General features: G+C 35.2%; 2 protein-coding genes across 8 annotated transcripts; one reads left to right on the top strand and one right to left on the bottom strand.

Moving 5' to 3' along the window:
* The first annotated feature begins 1331 nt into the window (after positions 1-1331).
* LOC128261202 (protein peste) lies at positions 1332-8909 on the top strand. Of its 3 annotated transcripts, none has more exons than XM_052994760.1 (5): positions 1332-1717; positions 5425-5603; positions 5806-6111; positions 6688-7207; positions 7885-8909. In XM_052994760.1, exons 2-5 carry the CDS (start codon positions 5463-5465, stop codon positions 8607-8609), a joined length of 1692 nt encoding a protein of 563 aa, XP_052850720.1. In that variant the 5' UTR covers positions 1332-1717; positions 5425-5462; the 3' UTR covers positions 8610-8909. The 3 variants fall into 3 exon arrangements, with proteins under 3 accessions (XP_052850720.1, XP_052850719.1, XP_052850721.1); XM_052994759.1 differs by having other exon boundaries at positions 1379-1656; positions 7885-8908; XM_052994761.1 differs by lacking the exon at positions 1332-1717 and adding an exon at positions 2536-3428.
* Positions 8910-9060: 151 nt separating this feature from the next.
* On the bottom strand, positions 9061-17740 carry LOC128261203 (alpha-tocopherol transfer protein-like). Of its 5 annotated transcripts, none has more exons than XM_052994763.1 (8): positions 17427-17740; positions 10791-11051; positions 10644-10735; positions 10122-10275; positions 9940-10065; positions 9695-9873; positions 9478-9628; positions 9061-9415 (listed from the first exon to the last, which is right to left on the bottom strand). In XM_052994763.1, the coding sequence occupies exons 2-8, from the start codon at positions 10975-10977 to the stop codon at positions 9369-9371; spliced, it is 936 nt and encodes a 311-aa protein (XP_052850723.1). In that variant the 5' UTR covers positions 10978-11051; positions 17427-17740; the 3' UTR covers positions 9061-9368. The 5 variants fall into 5 exon arrangements, with proteins under 5 accessions (XP_052850723.1, XP_052850726.1, XP_052850725.1 ...); XM_052994766.1 differs by lacking the exon at positions 17427-17740 and adding an exon at positions 13915-14123; XM_052994765.1 differs by lacking the exon at positions 17427-17740 and adding an exon at positions 13967-14123.
* Positions 17741-18930: the final 1190 nt, after the last annotated feature.

The following is an 18930-nucleotide window of genomic DNA, read 5'->3' as shown; positions in this document are numbered from 1 at the left end:
AAAAATAAATTACAATTTTATTTTAACACAAATCGGCGCGGTATCTTTTGGTGCTTAAACGTTACCTTGGAGTTACCTTACGTTACGTAAGCCATTAAGCAAAAGCAAGCTGTTTGCTACGTCACTCGCTTTGTCGGTAGCTGACAAAAACTGTTTGAATCTAATTGTTTTCTTACATTCGAACAGTGAACGAAAGCAAATGAAAAACGTTGCCCCAGACCCAATTCGAAGTTAAGGGATGACTTGGCCCACTTCTGCTTGCTCCACTTGTCAACATTGCAACATAATCTGCAACGGTAACGGCCCTTTGACCACAACTAAAGACTAATCCCAGTTCGCACGCCATGTAAAAGGAGGCGCAAAGACTAATCCAATAAGGGAGCCAGCCTGAATACGCATTGAGGCAACGAAATCTGATTGTTTTATTGCCTCAGCCATGGGAGGCTTTTCTATGCCATTTGCCTGGGAGTTTTGCCACAATGATATGCGAAATGGCAACCAGTTGAAACTTTGATCTGATCGCCTGTCGATTTACGCAGCTTACAAGTGTATGAGGTTAGTCGTGCATGTTCGGATTTCACCCAGTGCTAATCATCACGATTAGCCGCATTGATAAGGCTTCGACAATTTGTTATCAATTTCGGTTTATACTTTACGATTTGTTTACTTTTCCACACCACCCGTTTTATGTGCGAAAATCCGTTCTGTTTAATGATAATCCAAGTGCATTGGATTTCTTTAGGCAGATTGTGATTTTGTGACCTAATTTAATTTGCAATTTACAAGCTTAGATGAATATACAAGAAAATTAATGAGTAGCTAAATGCATCATAAATGTAAAAATATTGAAGATATTTTAAAAATATTTTAAGTTACAAAATTAAATTTAATTTTAATTAGCTTCTTCCTTTTATGTTACTATTTCCTGAATTTTGATGGTCTTCTTCTTAAAATACAAATTTCCTATATAGTGTATACTTTTTAAATTGCGTTGTAAATTAGTTAGAACAATGCATTAAAATAATTTTTAATGGCTAAATTTTTTATGCCCCAATGACTTTTTTGCTACATTTCTACATTTTTTGTGACACTGTTTTTTTCAGACTACTCTCATACTCGGATGCACTTCACAGTTTGAAAGTCATGCTCGCGTTTCAGATTACATATAGTTTAATTCAAAATTCAATGGCAAAACTATGGAAAGCCTTAAGCGTAAATTAACCCAAACACCCACTCGCACACAGATATTCAGAGCTCCTCTCAGGCCCATTTCCATTTCCATACCGATGTGCCGCACTTGACTGACATTCATCGGCCGCAACCGCAGAGCAGGAACAACAGACGCCGACCGCTCCGCTCTGCCCCGCCCCCAGTCCGCTACCGCCTCTCTCAGGCAGTGCTGCTCGCAGTCCCGTTCGCCGAGAGTCCGCCGCACTACAGTCGCAGCCAAGCCGCCGGGCAAAGCGGTAACACTCCACGGAATTTTCTTTGAGACTCGCGTCCACTTTTCCGGCTACTGTGTAAAATAATCCTCCACGTGCTCAAGCGTTGTGTCCACATCCTTATCCAATTTCAAATTCCTCGCCAGGATATCAGGAAAAACAAAAATTGAAAAAGAAAACCGTGATTTGTTTCTATTTAGCCAATAAACGTCAAGTGAGTTGAGTGCCTTCAAAAAAACAAAGGAATTTCGGGAAGGCGGGGGAGGAACTCTTTTGTAAATATCACGCAATTTCTAAACATTTCCTGCCCAGTTAGCAAATTTAGTTTTGGCTTGATTTGGCTTAATCGCCGGCAGACTTATAAAGATTACAGGCCATTAAACGAAATCAACTCGACAAAGAGGGAGAAATAGTCGCCAGACATAAATCCATCTATATATGTACAGTGTCAACCTATATTATACATTCTTATTGTGTTTATATTGGCTTTGTGTTGCATTTCTGTTTGGTTTAATAAGAGTGCCGGAATGCAAAACAAAGGGCTTCAGGCTGCGGCTACCGGACGACCTGTTGAATGTGTGATTAATGTTCTAAAATTAGCCTGCAGACTTGGCAATCCTTAGTGAAAACAGCTGCTTAAAAAATATAAAGCATACGACCCGTTGACAAAATTTGGACAGTTACTAAAACTTTTTTAAGAACAAACTCTTTCAAAAACTAACTAGATTAGAACTTAAGTATACTATAACCTGCAAACTTTGAACATTTTTTTTAAACAAATTCTTGGGTGCAAGACAAATTAATATTCGTTGATAGACATTGGTTTTTGTAAAGGGCTTTCTCATTGACAATAAAATGCGCATCCGACCTGTTGATCTTCTTTAATTCAAGACACTTGAAAATAAATTAACTGCAGTTGCGTGTACCATTGTTTATCTTTATTTAAAGATTCAGTCATTTACAATTATTAACAAAAAACTAATTAATCATAATATATATATGTTTTATTCTGTATAGACTTATTATTCTGTAATGACTTAGCCTTAGTGTTGATAGTTTATTCATAAGCCAGTAAACTAATGGTTTCCTACTAATTGGAATTGCGTGTACTTAAAATGGGTTAGGAATTTATTACAATTAAAAATATATGTATCTATATTTTCTTTGTTATTTTGTACGACAATGTTCCTACAGAACTAAAGATGAGTCTCGTTCATTTTCTGGCTACTTGCTAATTGAATAATCGATGAACAAAGCAGATTTGTGACTCCTCACTGGAAACAGCTGTTCCATGACAAATTAAGCATACGACCTGTTTAAATAGAGTTCAAGTTTATGGAAACTGAATTTATTAGCCACCAACTGCATTGTTTTTTGCATTAAAACTATATTTTAGAATTCAAACCATTTTTGTCAATTATCATATAATAAGTTAGTTTACAAACAATTGAATAATTTAAAATCTCAAAGGGCTTAAAAACACTTCAGTGAGTTCTTGACTGTGGATTGAGCTACGAATTAAAAAAAAACAATTTCAGACTAAGCTCAAATTCAAATTCGTTTCGATTAAGAACAACTACAAATCTCTTCAAATGTGTGTGTGTGTGTGTGAGACTTTTAAAATACCAAACCTATTTTCGAAATCGCACGCCCATTGGGACGACACTTTGTTTGCAAATTACCCAAATCGAATATTTTATTTATAGTTTTTGGCTTAGTCTATAATCGTCACGAGTATTTCCGTACTTGAAGGCTGCGAAAATTAAATGGCATGTCGATAGCCTATTATCAAAGAACTCGCCAAAGTAAATGCAAATTACTTGGCTGTTGACTTGTGGCGAGTTCTTTTTACGAACCGCGTCGAATTTCCCATTTGCGGTTTCATCTCAATGGCACATTGTGCGGTCAAATCGGGTTGGAAAATAGCAAACAAAAATTGAGGTGTTGACTTCGTCTACATTAAAAAAATCGATCTTGAAGTATCAGGTAAAATGTGACTAAAGTAGCGCTTAAGATTTCCGCCTTGTGGCAAGTGCACTTGGACTAATTACTCTTATGCATTTATAATTACCTTGCAATTTTCAAGTAGTTTGTTATAGGAATCTGAACAGATTTAAATTTATACTTAACTTTATTATTGTATCCCAAATGTTCAATTCCCATTGACTTTACTTATGAGTTCAGTGTTCCCTGGGCATTTGCATAGAATATTCATAAAACGTGCAGTTCATTCATAAAAATGTTAATAAGTAAGATGAACAGCCAGAGTGAAAGGCTCGCGAAGTGCTTAATTTGATAATGAATTGAATATCTCGTACAGCAATAATTTGTAAACTTAATTAAAGGCAATTATTCAAGTTAAGGTTTCAGACTTCCACAGAAAAGTTCAAAGAATCTCTTGTGCACAGAAAGAAAACATAAATTTAATTGAGATCGCTTGAAATAAACTGGCGTTGCCTCCATTTGGTTTAATACTACTTTAAAAAATCAAAATAATATTGTTCAAGTCAAAAATGTACTAAACACACAAATTAAATTTGATTTTTACTTTTGAAATATTTCTTTTCTATGACTAAGATTTCCCTTGATCTAACTGACATGATGTACCTGTCCAATGTCCATTTCAATTAAAACTCACTCCAGAATAATTGTGAAGACAATAAAAAGGCGCCGACAAACACACGACAGCTATACATCACTGAAAAGGCATAATCATATCAATTTACCAGACACCAGAACTCATCTGACTCGCTCCCGAATAAGCATATATACATATATATTTATGTGGGTATATATATAGATTCGTATTCATGTGCAATAACGGAAAGTGTCAAAGACCCAACCATAGCTCACAGCGGGGTCAATTGATAGACTCAATTATGACGATATATCACAGAGATGCGGACCGGTCACATATGTACATATGCAATATTTATGTTGAAATGATATATAGTGATGGGTACCGTGGGCAGCTTGGTCGAATAATTGCCATGGGATGGGTACTCGATAAGCGATAAGTGCAGTGCAGTTCAATTTCCTCAATTATTTGCCGCTTCCTCATGGGGTGTATACCTAGGAGTTCAGAATACTCTTATCGGTGTACAGTGGATACCCCACATGACGTGATTTTCTTCTTTTTTGTTTCTTTAAGATTAACCATAATGAACCATAACCATAATGTTCCTTTATTTTTTTTTGGGGTCACAATTTTTATTTTATTATGTATCAAAAATTACTTAAATTATTTACAAAAATCCCACATTTCTTATCTGATTTTATTGTATACATGCATTCATGTAAGTTGTAATTTAAAATAATAATACCTGCACAAATAGCTTAGGGCGAAGCTAACAACTATCATAACTAATTAAACACATCATCGTAAAGTGTCGGGGGAAAAGCTTTGTAATTATCACCACTGATATGGTATTCGAATATACTTTTGTATATTTGTGTATATACTGGGCTTACTATATGCAACATGAGTGTAAACAGCAATTGAAAGTCACGCTTTGCTTAAATTGATTCAATTATATTGATAAAAATAGACGCTATGGGAATTCGTCACTCAATAACGTGTTGCACTTGTTGCATTTTATTTATATTCGATTCATTGTTGGACGTATTTTCTTTGTTCAACGTACTTTTGTTTATAAGGGTTTTAATGCATATGTAAATAAATGATCTGATTTTACATATAATTTGTTTAATTTTGTATGTGCCAGGCCTAAAAGTAGGCAACACTTAGGTATTGGGACGAAATTAGAAAATAACTAACTTAATGGATTAACAAATTTAATAGACTTTTAAACAAATATTTAGTATTATCTTTAACAACAACAAAAACAGCATATAAAAATAATTTGAACATAAGCTTTATTTAAACCGCATCTCCAGCCATTTGATATTATGAAAATTTGTTTATTATTCTGTCAATTTGTTTATTTCCATTGTTGTATTATTTACTTGCATATCATTACAGATACCATTAGATATCCACATAGTCGCCCAGCGTGAGCCATGCCAACACAAAACAGCGCGATGTGGGGCCAAAAAAGCAATCGCAAATTAATTATCGGTATTTTCGGCTTCTGCCTGGGACTATTTGGCATATTGTGCGGACTGTTCTGGGCGGACCTGTTCAGTTGGATCATGCAGAGGGTAATCCCAGTTCCGCTGACAAGGGTTCAGCAAATCATGTTCATGTGTTGGCTCGGCCAGCTGCATTCGATTAGCGACTAAAGCCAATTGAGATTGAGAGCCAAAGGAAAACAGCCGCCTCTCAATTGGCTCGAGTCAGAGATCGAGGAAAACTCGTTGAGATTTTCAATTAATTCTAATTGGGACTTGCGTTCTTCGACAGGAAATGGCTCTGGCGCCCAACACACGTGTATACGAGAATTGGAAAACTCCGCCTTTGGATCTAAGTCTGGATATCTACCTCTACAACTGGACGAATCCGGAGGACTTTGGCAATTTCTCCACAAAGCCCATTTTGGAGCAAGTGGGTCCATATCGCTTTACCGAGCGACCCGATAAGGTGGACATCCACTGGCATCCCGAAAACGCATCCGTAAGCTATCGCAGACGCAGTTTGTTCTATTTCGATGCGGAGGGCAGCACAGGAAGTCTGGATGATAAAATTAACACCCTCAATGCTGTGGCTCTGGTGGGTACCACTTTAAAGAATTTGTAGAATTTAAAAAAGTTTTATATAACTATAAATTTAGAATGCAAAAATCCCATGAATAACAAATTTAGAGGAAAGCTAATATGGATAACTCTAAAAAATCTTATGAAAAGTACACTGGTAAAAATAACGTATTTTAAATATAATATTGTTCACACAAATTTAAATATTTTTATAATAAATCATGCCATTTAATATGTATTTAATTTAAAATGATGATTTAATATTCAATTTAAATATAAAATATTGAATAAAATAGTCATATTTTTATTTGTGTATTAAAAGTTAATTTTCTTTTAAAGCAACTTTTATATAAAATGTTTTTTTTTTGTATAAAATAAATTAAAAAGGTCTTTCATAATAGTTTAACTTAAATAACTTATAATAATTTAAAAAAAAATTGTTTGTTTGTTTTTCTAAATTTTAGAGCTCTTTAAAGTTCTGTATTTGCTAATGAAGGCGAAAATAAGTGTTTAAAAGCCTTGCATGTTTGAAAATATTTATAATGTTATAAAGAATCTTTTCTAAGACTAAAAAAAAACATTTTTACATCAGTCCGCAGCTGCCACCGCGAAATACTGGCCTTCACACAAGCGCACCTTGGTCGATTTGGGTCTTAAGATGTACGGTGCCGAAATGTCTGTCCAAAAATCAGTAGACGAACTTCTCTTCACCGGATACAGCGATATGATGATCGACGTGGCCATTGCCATGCCCATTTTCGGTGATGAGGTGAAGGTCCCCTTCGATAAATTCGGTTGGTTCTATACGCGCAATGGAAGCGCCGACCTCACCGGAGTTTTTAATGTCTTCACGGGCGCTGATAATCTCTCCAAATTGGGTCAAATGCACGCATGGAATTATCAGGAAAACACTGGATTTTACGATTCCTATTGCGGAATGACCAATGGATCTGCCGGAGAATTCCAGCCACAGAATCTCAAGCCCGGCGATAGTGTCGGCTTATTTACGCCGGATATGTGCCGCACGATTCCGCTGGATTATGCGGAAACGGTAGATATCGAAGGTCTACAGGGTTACAAATTTTCTGGAGGACCTCGTTCTGTAGATAATGGTGAGCTTTGATTAGCATTTCATGGATGCTTAGTTGCATAAGCTTAAAAGGGGTCTGTATTGAATAAAATTAAATAAATCCATGAAATTGACAAGTCAAATTTACGTTGTGTCTATGTTTGACGTAGGTCGGAGTCAAAACATTCTAGACAAATCCGTTAGGTACTTAAAATTGTAAATGAGAAAAGTTAAAACTAGTTGAAAAAAAGGTACTCCCTTATTATATCGTTAATTTTATGCTAGTATCTAAAAACAGGTTTGATCTTTTTGCCAGCTAACTGGCATATTTCTATATTTGCAGAATTTAACAAAATACTCCGTATAAAAATAAATTTCCGGCGTATTACGTTAATAGCTTGTTAGATTCGTTAATGCTCCAGCTTTAGAACTTTAATTTTAGCAATTCGTTCTTTTAACTTTGTCTAGCTCTAGCATTTATATTAGGAGAACAATCAAGATTACATCTGTGCAATAGTAAAATAAGCTTTCAATGACCATACGAAAATGTTTGAGTCTGAATCAGGCAGTCCAACTGCACCGGATTTTCAAGGTTAGACCTCTGGATGATTTTAATTTAATTTTGTAAACTATTGTTATTGATTTAAGCATTTTAAACCCTAGTTTTTTGCACAAACTCTCATTAAAAAAGCCTTATTTATATAATCAATTATTTTACAGGCACTCGTTATCCTGAAAACCTTTGCTATTGTGGTGGCGAATGTGTTCCTTCGGGAGTGATGAACATCAGTTCCTGTCGCTTTGGATCTCCTGTTTTCATGTCCTATCCGCATTTTTTCAATGGAGATCGTTACTATGTTGACCAGGTGGAAGGTTTAAGTCCCAATCAGAAGGATCACGAGTTCTATATGGTAGTGGAGCCGAAAACTGGAATTCCCCTGGAGGTGGCTGCCCGATTTCAGGTCAACATGCTTGTGGAACCAATCGATGGCCTCGCCTTGTACACAGAAATACCCAAGGTATTCTTCCCACTCATATGGTTTGAGCAAAAAGTGAGAATCACTCCGGAAATGGCTGATCAATTGAAAGTGCTGCCGATTGTCCTGCTGTCCGGACAAATCTTCGCCGGAATTTGCCTTGCTACTGGATTAATACTCCTGTGCTGGGGACCAGTTCAAAATTTGGTGTCAGCTTGTCGGAATCGTAGATACGATCTGAAAACCCAGACCAAAACTAATGGTCAGTACAAGAGCCGCTCCCAATTCTCCAGTGCCGAGGAACTCAAGTCCAAGGCCTCTACTTTGGTCTGCGAAAAGAGTGTCAAAGGATCTCCGGACAGTTCTCCGCTCCTCGAAAAAAGCCGGAAGCCAAACATCATCAAATCGCAAACGGTTGAGAGTGTGGCCACTGCCTCCACAGCCATCAGCGATAACAAGCAGGATTGAAGGATTGAAGGGTCTCCCTTTACATCCACGCCATCTAGATAGTTAAGCCGTCCTAGTGCTTTAGTCGTAGCTCATAGTTTAGAGGCACTCTAAAAAATATCCAACTAAAAACTGCAACCATTCCCGTGACTATGCCAAAGATTAGATAGCCTACGAAGTCCAACCATGTGGCGATCTTCGCTTAGCTAACGAATACTCTTTTTACATTCCTTAGTTATTAGATATGTTTTGTATTTAAATGTTTTCTTGACCAATTGTGTGTGAGTCAAATAAAATATTTTTTATTAATTAAAAAAAAAAGTGTTTTTTGTTGTGGTTAACGAACTTGTATTATTTTAACTAAGAGTTTGTGTCAGCTAAGCTAAGGCCATTTTAGTCTTTAGTTTATAGTTCAATGTAACAGTAATTTAATTTTACAAACATTTCACCCAGTTACGAAAAAACAAAACAGTTGTTTCATACTTTTATAACAAATGTTTTCATCTTTATTCATTATTTCAATAACAATTTAAAAAAGTATATATTACAAATGGTATCAGTTTAAATGCTTAGAAATCGCTAAACAAAATCTTTGCTTTAATCATGAGCTTGCCAATTATTATGAATGGTTTTTGAGCCTTAAATTTTAAGGGCAAAGAGACTACGACTTAAAGTACGACAATATTTGCAATATCACAAATGACCCAACTTAAGTGACTAAAATACGAATCAAAACGGTTAATTGAGGATTGGGTGGATTTATCTGTTTTTCTTGTACTATTACTTCTTCATTTTATAGCCCTCGGTGTACCCATAGCTGTCAGCCACTAGAAAACAATTTAAATTAATTATCTAATAAGGTTGGTTTACAAATTTAAAAACTTCTTACGTTCATAGTCCTTGGCGTAGCACTCAAAGAATTCTCCCAGTAGTTTACCAGGCGGCAGTTCCCAAGTGGCAGAACCACCGTATTTGGGAGGCAAGGCACCAGCATCAATGTGAGAGATCAGGGACTTGTAGTCCTTGCCATGGAAGAATATCTGAAAAATCGGAATTTAGTATTAAATAAACCCTCTCATTTTCATACATGCATTATAAGAACTTACCCTCTTGCGCAACTTTTCACGAATAAATGGTTTGAATATCGCAAAGAGCATGTTGAATATATATGAATTGTTCACAATGTGAACTGCCTTCAAACGCATGCAGATGCATTCTTGAATATAATCCAGCAACATGGCGGCAAACGAGGGTGTAAATTGTGTAATGTGGCTAAGTGGCAGACCTGTAAAAAGTTTAATACAGGTTTATTAAAATGTATGTTTGCCTTTTAATGTCTAGATTTTAATACCCTCCATGTCGATGATAACAACTGCTCCGCAAATTTGTGAATAGGGCTCCACCATGGATCCCAACACGGTCAATTGAATGCCTCGGAACAAATCCACCAAGGGCACTTGGGACGGCTTCCATTTTTCTAGAGTACAAATTTAATTAAAATATCATTTAAATTTTTTTTTTAGTTAAACTTACTGCCTGCTTCCAACACTAGCAGACGACGACCATGCTGATCTCTTTGGGGCAGCAAATTCAATATATTTGCCTCGAAAACGTTGCGCAACTTGCTGGGTATTATATTCTCACAAGCAATTCCGTACTTCAGTTTCATGTGATAAAAGTTCTTGAGCTGTAAATAAAAAGAAAACAAACATTTTTATTTAAAAAATATGCTCACTTATTGAATTTGGTTTTAAATTATTTCTTTTGTTTAGGCGGTTCTTCTTAAATTTTATTGAAAAAGGTTTAAAATCCATAATTCTCCTTTTAAAATGTAAAAACTATATTTGTTAATATTGTAAAATAGTTCAAATTATATTTTTACATTTTTTATATATTAAAATAAAACAAATATTAAACTAAAGTAAAAAATATTTTTAAGGATAAGCTATAATTTAAGTAAACACAAGCTATTTATATAAATGAGGCATACATTTTTGTTTTACAAACATTATTAAGCTTTATTTTTATATGGCTTGTTTCTCAAATAGTACTCACCCTTTTCAAGGCACTTTCTGGATAGTAATGAGTGGGACGCAGGAACATCATCATATACTCATCGTCCAGCGGAAGGTTCAGATACTTTTCATCTAAAAAATATATATATTAAAAAACTGTTTAAATTGCTTTAGTTACTGTACTCACTTTGAATGAGCTCCCTGAGGTCCTTGATGGCCTGCTCCTTGACGCCGGGCAGTTCCCTCAGCTCGTCCTGCGCCTTTTTGAGAGCCCACTCTGGTGCTGCATCCTTCTCCATACGGATCTGTGCCGAACCCAGATCGATATAGGGCAACTGCTGCTCATCGTAGCTAATGCACTCCGCCTTGCCCATTGTGTTGATGTGATGTGCTCTGAGATCTGTGATCTGAACTCCGTGATCTGCTGCTAGTTGTTCACCGGTTCAGGCTGCGAACGAGAATGAGATTGTTTTGGTCTCGACTCAAACGTTTTGAGTGGTTTGGCAACCATTTCCTCAATGCGATTGCCACAACTGGGTTACTTCCGTAGCTTGGCCAAAACCAAAAAAAAAAAACAAAAGCTAAGGCAAAAGCAAAAGCAAAAGCGGCAACAGTTCAATGCCTCGCTCCAATGGAAACTGTTAAGCATATACACACTCGCATGTTTATGTATGACTCAAATGCTGATCTTCATTAGCAAAAGTAGCCGAAAAATCGGCACAACGGAAGAAGAGGCCGCCGGACAAACAGGTAACTAAAGATATAGAAATATAGAAAGACCGATAGACAATAGTGCCCAAAACTGGTTGCCAAACATGCGTTTGACGGCTAAAATCAGTAGATACCCTCACCGCAAAGGTTGTAGAAATTCGGTCAGGGCGTTTGCTGCACTTCTTGGATCATTTATTAAAATATCTTCAAAGCCGGCTTTGCCTTAACGGAATTAAATTATCCTTCCGTTTAATATTTAATGCAAATGACATGACTAAAATGAATACATTAACTATTTAATAAATTAGGTGTAAGTATAAATTTGTACAAAACAATACAAAATAAAACATTTATTTTTAGATATTATCATTTATAAAATCTATACTCATATACAATGGTTAATTATTCACTTTCGCTGATATTAATGAAGTTAATTAACGCCTTTTTAGGGTCTTCAATCTTTGGTGTATGAAAAGACATTTTTACCACGCTATAATAGTTTATGTTTTTTGTCGACAAAATACGTGGTTCGACTGTCTGGCTCGCAGACGACTTGGCAACACCTTGGCTAGCAAAACAAAATCGAAAAAGATCGGCTCGATGACGTAGCATTTGTGATCTATGCCCTGTCATGAAGGACTTGACAATGGCACAAAAAAGTCAAACTCGAAGTCGAGAAGTTAAGGAACCCGGTCGAGTGAGTTGCAGAGTAGTGCAAATCGGCTGTGGCCATTAAATCTGATTTACTGCTGCTCTTATGATTCAAAGCAATTAGTAAGTTTTTGATATTGACTTTTTTGTGCGGTCAACGCGATTGAAGGTAGAAGTCAAGGCCAAGAGCAGACATTGTTGGATATACTGGACTGAGACCAAAAAAATCTCGAAAGATTTGGACTCGACATGGGTATTTGTCATTCTAACAACGAGTGCCTCGGATTTATGATTTGGTTTGGCTTCCAGAAATTTCGTTAATGAATCTTGGGTAATATATGCCTTTATTTACACGCGGCCTTTGTGTTTGACTTGGTCTTCGGCATGGAGTTCAACAGCCCATAAAGTTATGCGCATACTAATTTGTTGGTCAATCTTGTCTACGGGTTTTGTAAAATCCAATTAAATCAGAAAAATGAGTGACAGAAAATTTGGGTGTGACTTGCGAAAAAATACAATAAGACAACTAAGCGTGATCTTTATTTTGAGACATTTCCGTGGCACAGGTTTCGTGAGTAATGTAATTGCCAATTAACCGCACGCAAAATGTCAAGTAAATTGCTCTAAAAAAAAGGGTTAATATCATGTTATAATGCGTCAAAAAATACCACATAAGATTGTGCAATTTACTTAAGTTTTAACGCCATTCAAGTTAATTTGTTTATCACAGTTAAACTAGAGAATATGCTCAGTTCGAAAGCAAAGTTCTGTTTAGCGTTTGTCACCTCATCTAAAAAATGGAGAACAGGTGCTAATAACCAGGAACTTATCTTTGATCAACGACTTAATATTATTCTGTGAGCGCTGTTTCCATTTAGGGAACGTCGAATTTAAATTTAGCCACATAGGGTACACCCATGATGCAGAATGAAGCGGACTCATAATGATTCAGCGTTTATCGAATCCGGTTTTTATCTTTCTCAAAGTTTTTATATAGACTGAAGAGGGAGTAAGCAAGTTAATTGAAGTATTTTTCCTTTTAAATGAACTTGAACTTATTAATTGGGCTTACAAAAAAGGAATACAAATATTTCCAATAAAAGTGACCGTTGTTAAGATAGAGAAGATCTTCTTTAAATGCTTGCATTCGGATTCATTTAAGTATTTAACGAAACAGTTTAAAAAATTAAAAGAACTTTACAATTTATCTGTAAATAAACCAGTTTTTACTGACCTTGGGTTATTTTTTACGATCTCTCAAAAGGGATTGTACTCATCCTTGAAAATGATCCTTTGGGTGCAAAAGCGCTTGAATTTTAAAACTTGTTTGACCAGTTTTAAATTAATTCCACAGAAATTCAAGTTTTTAAGGAACCCACTTTAGTAGCAAATTTGGAAAGTTTTTTTTTATCATAGCACTGCGTTCTTCAAAAGGTATATTTAATTATTGAATTTATTTCTTATGACCTGAAATATTTAGTACACAGTTGTACAAATGTTGCCTTTCAGCAGATATGTATTTTGCAATTAAACAAATTGGCGTTATTTTAAACTAAATTTATTCAGTTATTTTGTAATTTGCAACTAATTAATAAAATAATGTATTTTTAGAAAGGGCCTCAACAATATAATTCAAAGTAAACAATGTTACCTTTAATTGTTTTTTTTATAACTAATCAAAGTCTGAGTGTAGTACAAAAAAGTTAGTTGGACTTTTAAAATTAGGAATTTTGCAATCTCCAGCTTTAATTAAAATCAGAAAAATCATGAACTTAACAACTACTCAACCTGTTTGTAACAAGCTTTATTGTGAACCCTGTTTATTTTTGATGACCCTCAACAAGGTAATACGAACCCAACCTCCCGGACGTGCTTTTGGCAGAATCTGATGTTTCAATGGGGAAAAACTTCCACCAGTCGATCAAAGTCTGACGCAAGCAAATAATTACCTGCGTACGACGAGATATATATAATAGCTAGCATTATGTGCCCCAACTTCACCTGCCTCAACAATTGTATTCCACTGGGTATTATTTCACTTTATCTTTTTGGACTTTTGTGGCCTTTCAGTAGGCCCAACCGAATTGAACTGAGACGTTTTAGATTCTGTCACTTTCCAGCGGAAACTGTGGCCCAAGCAACAAAGTGCAATTGAGTATAATACCAGTAGTCGGTCGGTTAAATAAGCTGATAGCTGATAGCTAATATCGCCAAACACAAAGAAAAGAGAACAAAGAAAAATTTAAATTCAGTTTCACCCATATAAACAAGCGATTATTGTATAATGATTAGCACACAACAGAAATAATCCCAAATATAAAATGCTGTCTAATCAATTCCAAACTTAACTGCCCGGCAGTAAAAGAAAAAAAGCCAAAACAAAGCGCCACTGGGATAAAAAAAAAATGCACTCAATTCTCATAGCCAACATGATATGCATAAATAAACAAGTCATATGAAAAATGATCAATACCATCAACAAGCTGACTATTAAATGCAAATTACAGTTTTTTTCTTTATACAATTTTACTATTTGCAGCGATTGTCTCGCCGACACAGGTGACGAAGCAATTGTTGAGCTAAAACCAAAATAAAAAGAGAAAATCCGAAGATTTACTACGATTGGAAAGTTATTTTAGATTTTTTGTACAACCATTGTTTTTATGAGAGTTACAATGGCTGTCGTAAATCGATTTGGTATAACTTAAAATTGTATAAGAGAATTAATTTAATTTATTAAGTGCTCTAACCAAGTGTTACAATCAAATTGCATCTACAAATAACTATACTCCAAGAAAGTGAAAAATATATGTACACTAGACTGACTACAAGATTAATCAATCAACTTTAATTAAGAGTTTATAAAAACCATAAAATAAACGATCAAGCTAATACATTGGTTGCCAGCTACTTCAATATCAGCTCAGACGTGCCCCTGACTTCAAAATGGGTCAATCCAGTTTATATATACTGTATATATGGTACAATGCCAGTTCTGATATAAAATCAAATGCATATCCCGTGCCTTGCATATCAATCTATTTTTCAAAGTGAGCAATTTGATTTGTATTGTAATGATATAAACATGTACGATTCCATAGCAATTAGCTGGTTATAAGCCAATTAATGAAAGTGTTCTAAACATGAAATGTAAATTGGGCTTGATTTACTTAAAGGCTAGGGAAAATCCAGAATATCCAGTTAAGGGTAGACTTTGACTTTTGAATTTATAACTACCCACACTTTCATAACTAACAATGCAAATGGAAAGCTAATGGAATTCTTCTCTTAATTATTTGTTTTTTCATGCTTTTATTTTGCTTATATAGAGATAAACAAATAATTTCAAATAATACATAACATTTTATTACATTTATTTTCTTAAATGTATAAAAACCTTTGTGTAACAACATTTATAAATTTAGTTTATAAATTTATTATTATTTTATTATGCGAAACTGAAAAATTATTCTTGCAAAAATTGTAAGGCTATTGCCTTAAGACTTTTAAAGATCCTACAAACTATTTTCCATCTTCTTTTTTTTGGAAAACTTGATCTAGGGCAACTATAAACAATGTCTTATGTAATTGCTAACGGAGTTTGTCTCGAAACATAAATCTTAAAACATTCCGACTCGACACCTGAATTTCTTAGCTCACCCACTGAACCGGCTCGTCAAATGATAAATAAATATACTCGAGTCGTATCATTCTCGAGGAGCAGGAATAGCCGGTTTCGATTTCTTTCACAATGCCAAAATCAACCGACTCGATCATTCGAGCGGCGGCCATAAAAATTCGCCTTCAGTTCCAAGTACGAAGCCGACTTCTGTATTCAGAAATATGTAAATTTCTAGATTCAATAACGGCTCTTTGTATATTTTCGCAAGTCTCTTGTATCCTTCATTTGACAAAATGTTAACAATTTGAGTAAATTTCGTGCCCACACACACGGTCGACCAAAAAAGATGTTTAACTGGTTTTATGTTCACTTAGTTTTTTGTGCCTCTTCGTACCGCGATGTTGGTGGAGAACAACAAGGTCGGTCAAAGTATGTGAATACAGAATTATGCAGTGTTTGTAATGATTAAATAGACCCTAATAAGTTGTCCAAATAGCACACATATTCAATATGTAAATTGGTTTAAAACATTAAAAAAATACACCAATGTTTTGGTGTTATTAGAGCAAATGCTTTCATTGCCCAGTGAATCGGCTGATTGGCGTCTGAAATATTTATGAACCGCGACCATCGATCCCGCGAATCAACAGAAATTAAAACCAGACGGAGAGAGACAGAAAATAGCCGCATTTGCTGGGTGCAAGTGGGACAGCAGCATGATGCGTTAATTTGCATTTCAATTGTGTTACATTTGCATGCATTATGAAGGTGACAGTCGAACCACGATAAAGAAAATAGGAGTAAGACGGTTTATCGGAAAATCCTGTAACAAAAACACTAAATGACAACTGAAATAAATTATATATTTTTGACTAAAACATTTATTCAAATTGCTTACACTTTACTCTTGAATGCTTTAATGAGTACCAACAAGTTAACCTGCCATTCCTTTATCTTTAGATTAATTTATTTCATCCCCTTTACTTTTTTTTAATTCAACCATTTAATATCTTTATATACAGATTGCATATCGATTTTTTTATTTCAAAAGGAAGTTATTGCTTCATTATATTATAAATAAAAAAATAGAGCCTTCGAAAACTATATAATTTTCTCTTTTTTTACTTTTTATTTTAAATGCCAAATGTAACAGTGATTAAGCCGTTGCAAATAATTTGAAGTGCTCCATTAATTTGTTCCCCAATTTCAGTTTCAATTTAAAACAGTTTTAAATTACCACCCAGAAACTCCGTCGCACAATTCAGCTGTAACAAAACGCCAATCCCAAACCGACAAGGTAACAATTTGGTTCCATTAATTTAGCCCATTCAAAACTACTTTACTTGCCACAGCATAACACCTCTTAGATAACTTAACACCGCACATTTTCACACACACTCAACTGGTGTAATATACCAACAGCCCGCCCGCTCATCTGCCTTAGGCAATTCCCACTTCACCAAGCAACTGAGATATTATCAGCTACCGAAGATCAGTGTGCCAAAGTAGTGAGCTACGAAGATTATGAATGGTAATACCGTGGGTATACCTATATTTAAGAGGAGGGGTTTTTCTGAATCGAAGCGCACGCGCTGACGAAATGCAGGCAACGTCAGCAGCAAAGTGGTAATTGTTTTTATGGCCAAAAGCCAGAGAGCCATAGTCGTAAGTTGCTTGTGGCAAGTTGTACTTGGTAGTACGTAAGCCAACCAGGTGGAGGCAGAAAGTGTGTCAACGTAGCTGCGCATGCGCATTGCCCAAAGGCAAAAATGAAATAAAATCTACAAATACAATGCCCAAAAAGTGCTTTCTATGAAGCATAATGTTAACGCAACTTACCGCAAAAATACACACAAAATTATATGCCTCGTACAGCACAGAGATATTTGTTTTGTTTTGTTTTGTTTTTTTTTTTTTTTTGGTTATTGCCTTGGTAAAATAAGAGATTTCACGTTTCACTGTAGACAAACTTTTGCAATTGTCCAAAATTGGCAGCGGAAGAGGAGGTGAAGTTGGTTTGGGGGGTGTTTTTCGATTTTTTTTTTTCGTTTGCAGGCAGGACGCGAAAATGCAGGTGCGAATCGAAGCGGAAGGTAAGCGAGAATGCGACGACGTCTAAATGGCAACGCGGCCAAAACAACTCTGAGATTGAATATCGCTCTCGAGCTCTTGTTATTAATTAACGGGCCAACTCAAGCTTGACAAAAAACAGCAAAAGGCGAACGTTAAACACAAAAAGAGAGCAGAATAAAAGCTCGCTCTGAAGGCCTTACCCAGCACTACGAAAAGCTGCGTTCAAGACCTCCCCAAAAACTTACCCGATTAGCAAGCTTAAAGCTTTTGCTTCGTGATGTAAGCCCCAGTTATTTATGTATTATTGTATATTCATTAATATACCAAACCACAACTGCATAGATTTTAAAACAAAAAATACTTTTTTATAAATAACTGTTTATAGTTAAGTTTTAAAGTTTTTAGAAACACGTAATATTACAACATTTTTATTGGTAACTTCATTAATATCGTTAAAACATACAAAGATGATTAAATACACCGAAAAAAATAATAGAAACGAAACTATTATTGCTCAAATTCTAAACTATTGAGTTCACAAATCTTTTGAAAAGTTTTTTTAATAATATAAGACCAATAAACTTAAATTTATGCTCCCGGCTTAGCACTAGACAATAGGCATGTATACTGAATTATTACTTAGATAGGTCATAGATACTGCCAATTGTCAATTACAACAACACAGTCAGGAACAATTTTTGATATGAATATAAATTAATATTTTTTTTGAAAACTAAAAAAAAAAGAATATTTAAGAAAGTACCCTTTCTTTAAAAGCTTACCTTTTAAACCCAATAACTGAACCTCGAAACAAACTTTTAAAAGCTCTTTTTTTGTTATTTTATTGGTAGAGAAACAATAAACTTGTTTAATCAGCTAATATCAGATCGTGTTAATCTAACAATTAGCCAAGGCAGAACCCCAGGGGGCGAACTTTAATCACGCTTCGATAATTCCAATTATATTTTCCTTTTTCATTTCGTGCTTCGCTTTATGCTGATTGCAGCACTTGAAACTGGAATACTCAACTTTCTTTAGCCAATTTGAAGGCCACCAGGTGAAGTTCATCGCATTTGTTCTTGGCCAATTCTTTTGTTTCATTTGGCCATGTTTGCAGTTTTCTTTTTACCTAAACACCGGGTTCGTTATCACTTCTTGGTCTTGGGGCTGATAAATTAAACATTTTTCGCCATTTAAGTTATCTAAATTATGGCACTTTGTGGGAAAAATAACGCGAGCTACCATAAAGATAATGACCACGTATTGAGAG

This window comes from Drosophila gunungcola, unplaced genomic scaffold (genome assembly GCF_025200985.1).
Source record: "Drosophila gunungcola strain Sukarami unplaced genomic scaffold, Dgunungcola_SK_2 000001F, whole genome shotgun sequence".
NCBI classification, from domain to species: Eukaryota; Metazoa; Arthropoda; class Insecta; order Diptera; family Drosophilidae; genus Drosophila; species Drosophila gunungcola.
This window is presented reverse-complemented; position numbering and strand designations above follow the sequence as displayed.

Bases quoted from the DNA above. Each gene is read 5' to 3' on its own strand.
- LOC128261203 (XM_052994763.1), bottom strand. From the start codon at position 10,977: ATGGGCAAGGCGGAGTGCATTAGCTACGATGAGCAGCAGTTGCCCTAT. The intron at 10,066-10,121 runs GTAAGTTTAACT...TTTGTACTCTAG, and splicing joins GCTAGTGTTGGAAGCAGGCA to AAAAATGGAAGCCGTCCCAA. The intron at 9,629-9,694 runs GTAAGTTCTTAT...CCGATTTTTCAG, and splicing joins GTGAAAAGTTGCGCAAGAGG to ATATTCTTCCATGGCAAGGA.
- LOC128261202 (XM_052994760.1), top strand. From the start codon at position 5,463: ATGCCAACACAAAACAGCGCGATGTGGGGCCAAAAAAGCAATCGCAAA. The intron at 6,112-6,687 runs GTGGGTACCACT...TTTTTACATCAG, and splicing joins CCCTCAATGCTGTGGCTCTG to TCCGCAGCTGCCACCGCGAA. The intron at 7,208-7,884 runs GTGAGCTTTGAT...ATTATTTTACAG, and splicing joins ACCTCGTTCTGTAGATAATG to GCACTCGTTATCCTGAAAAC.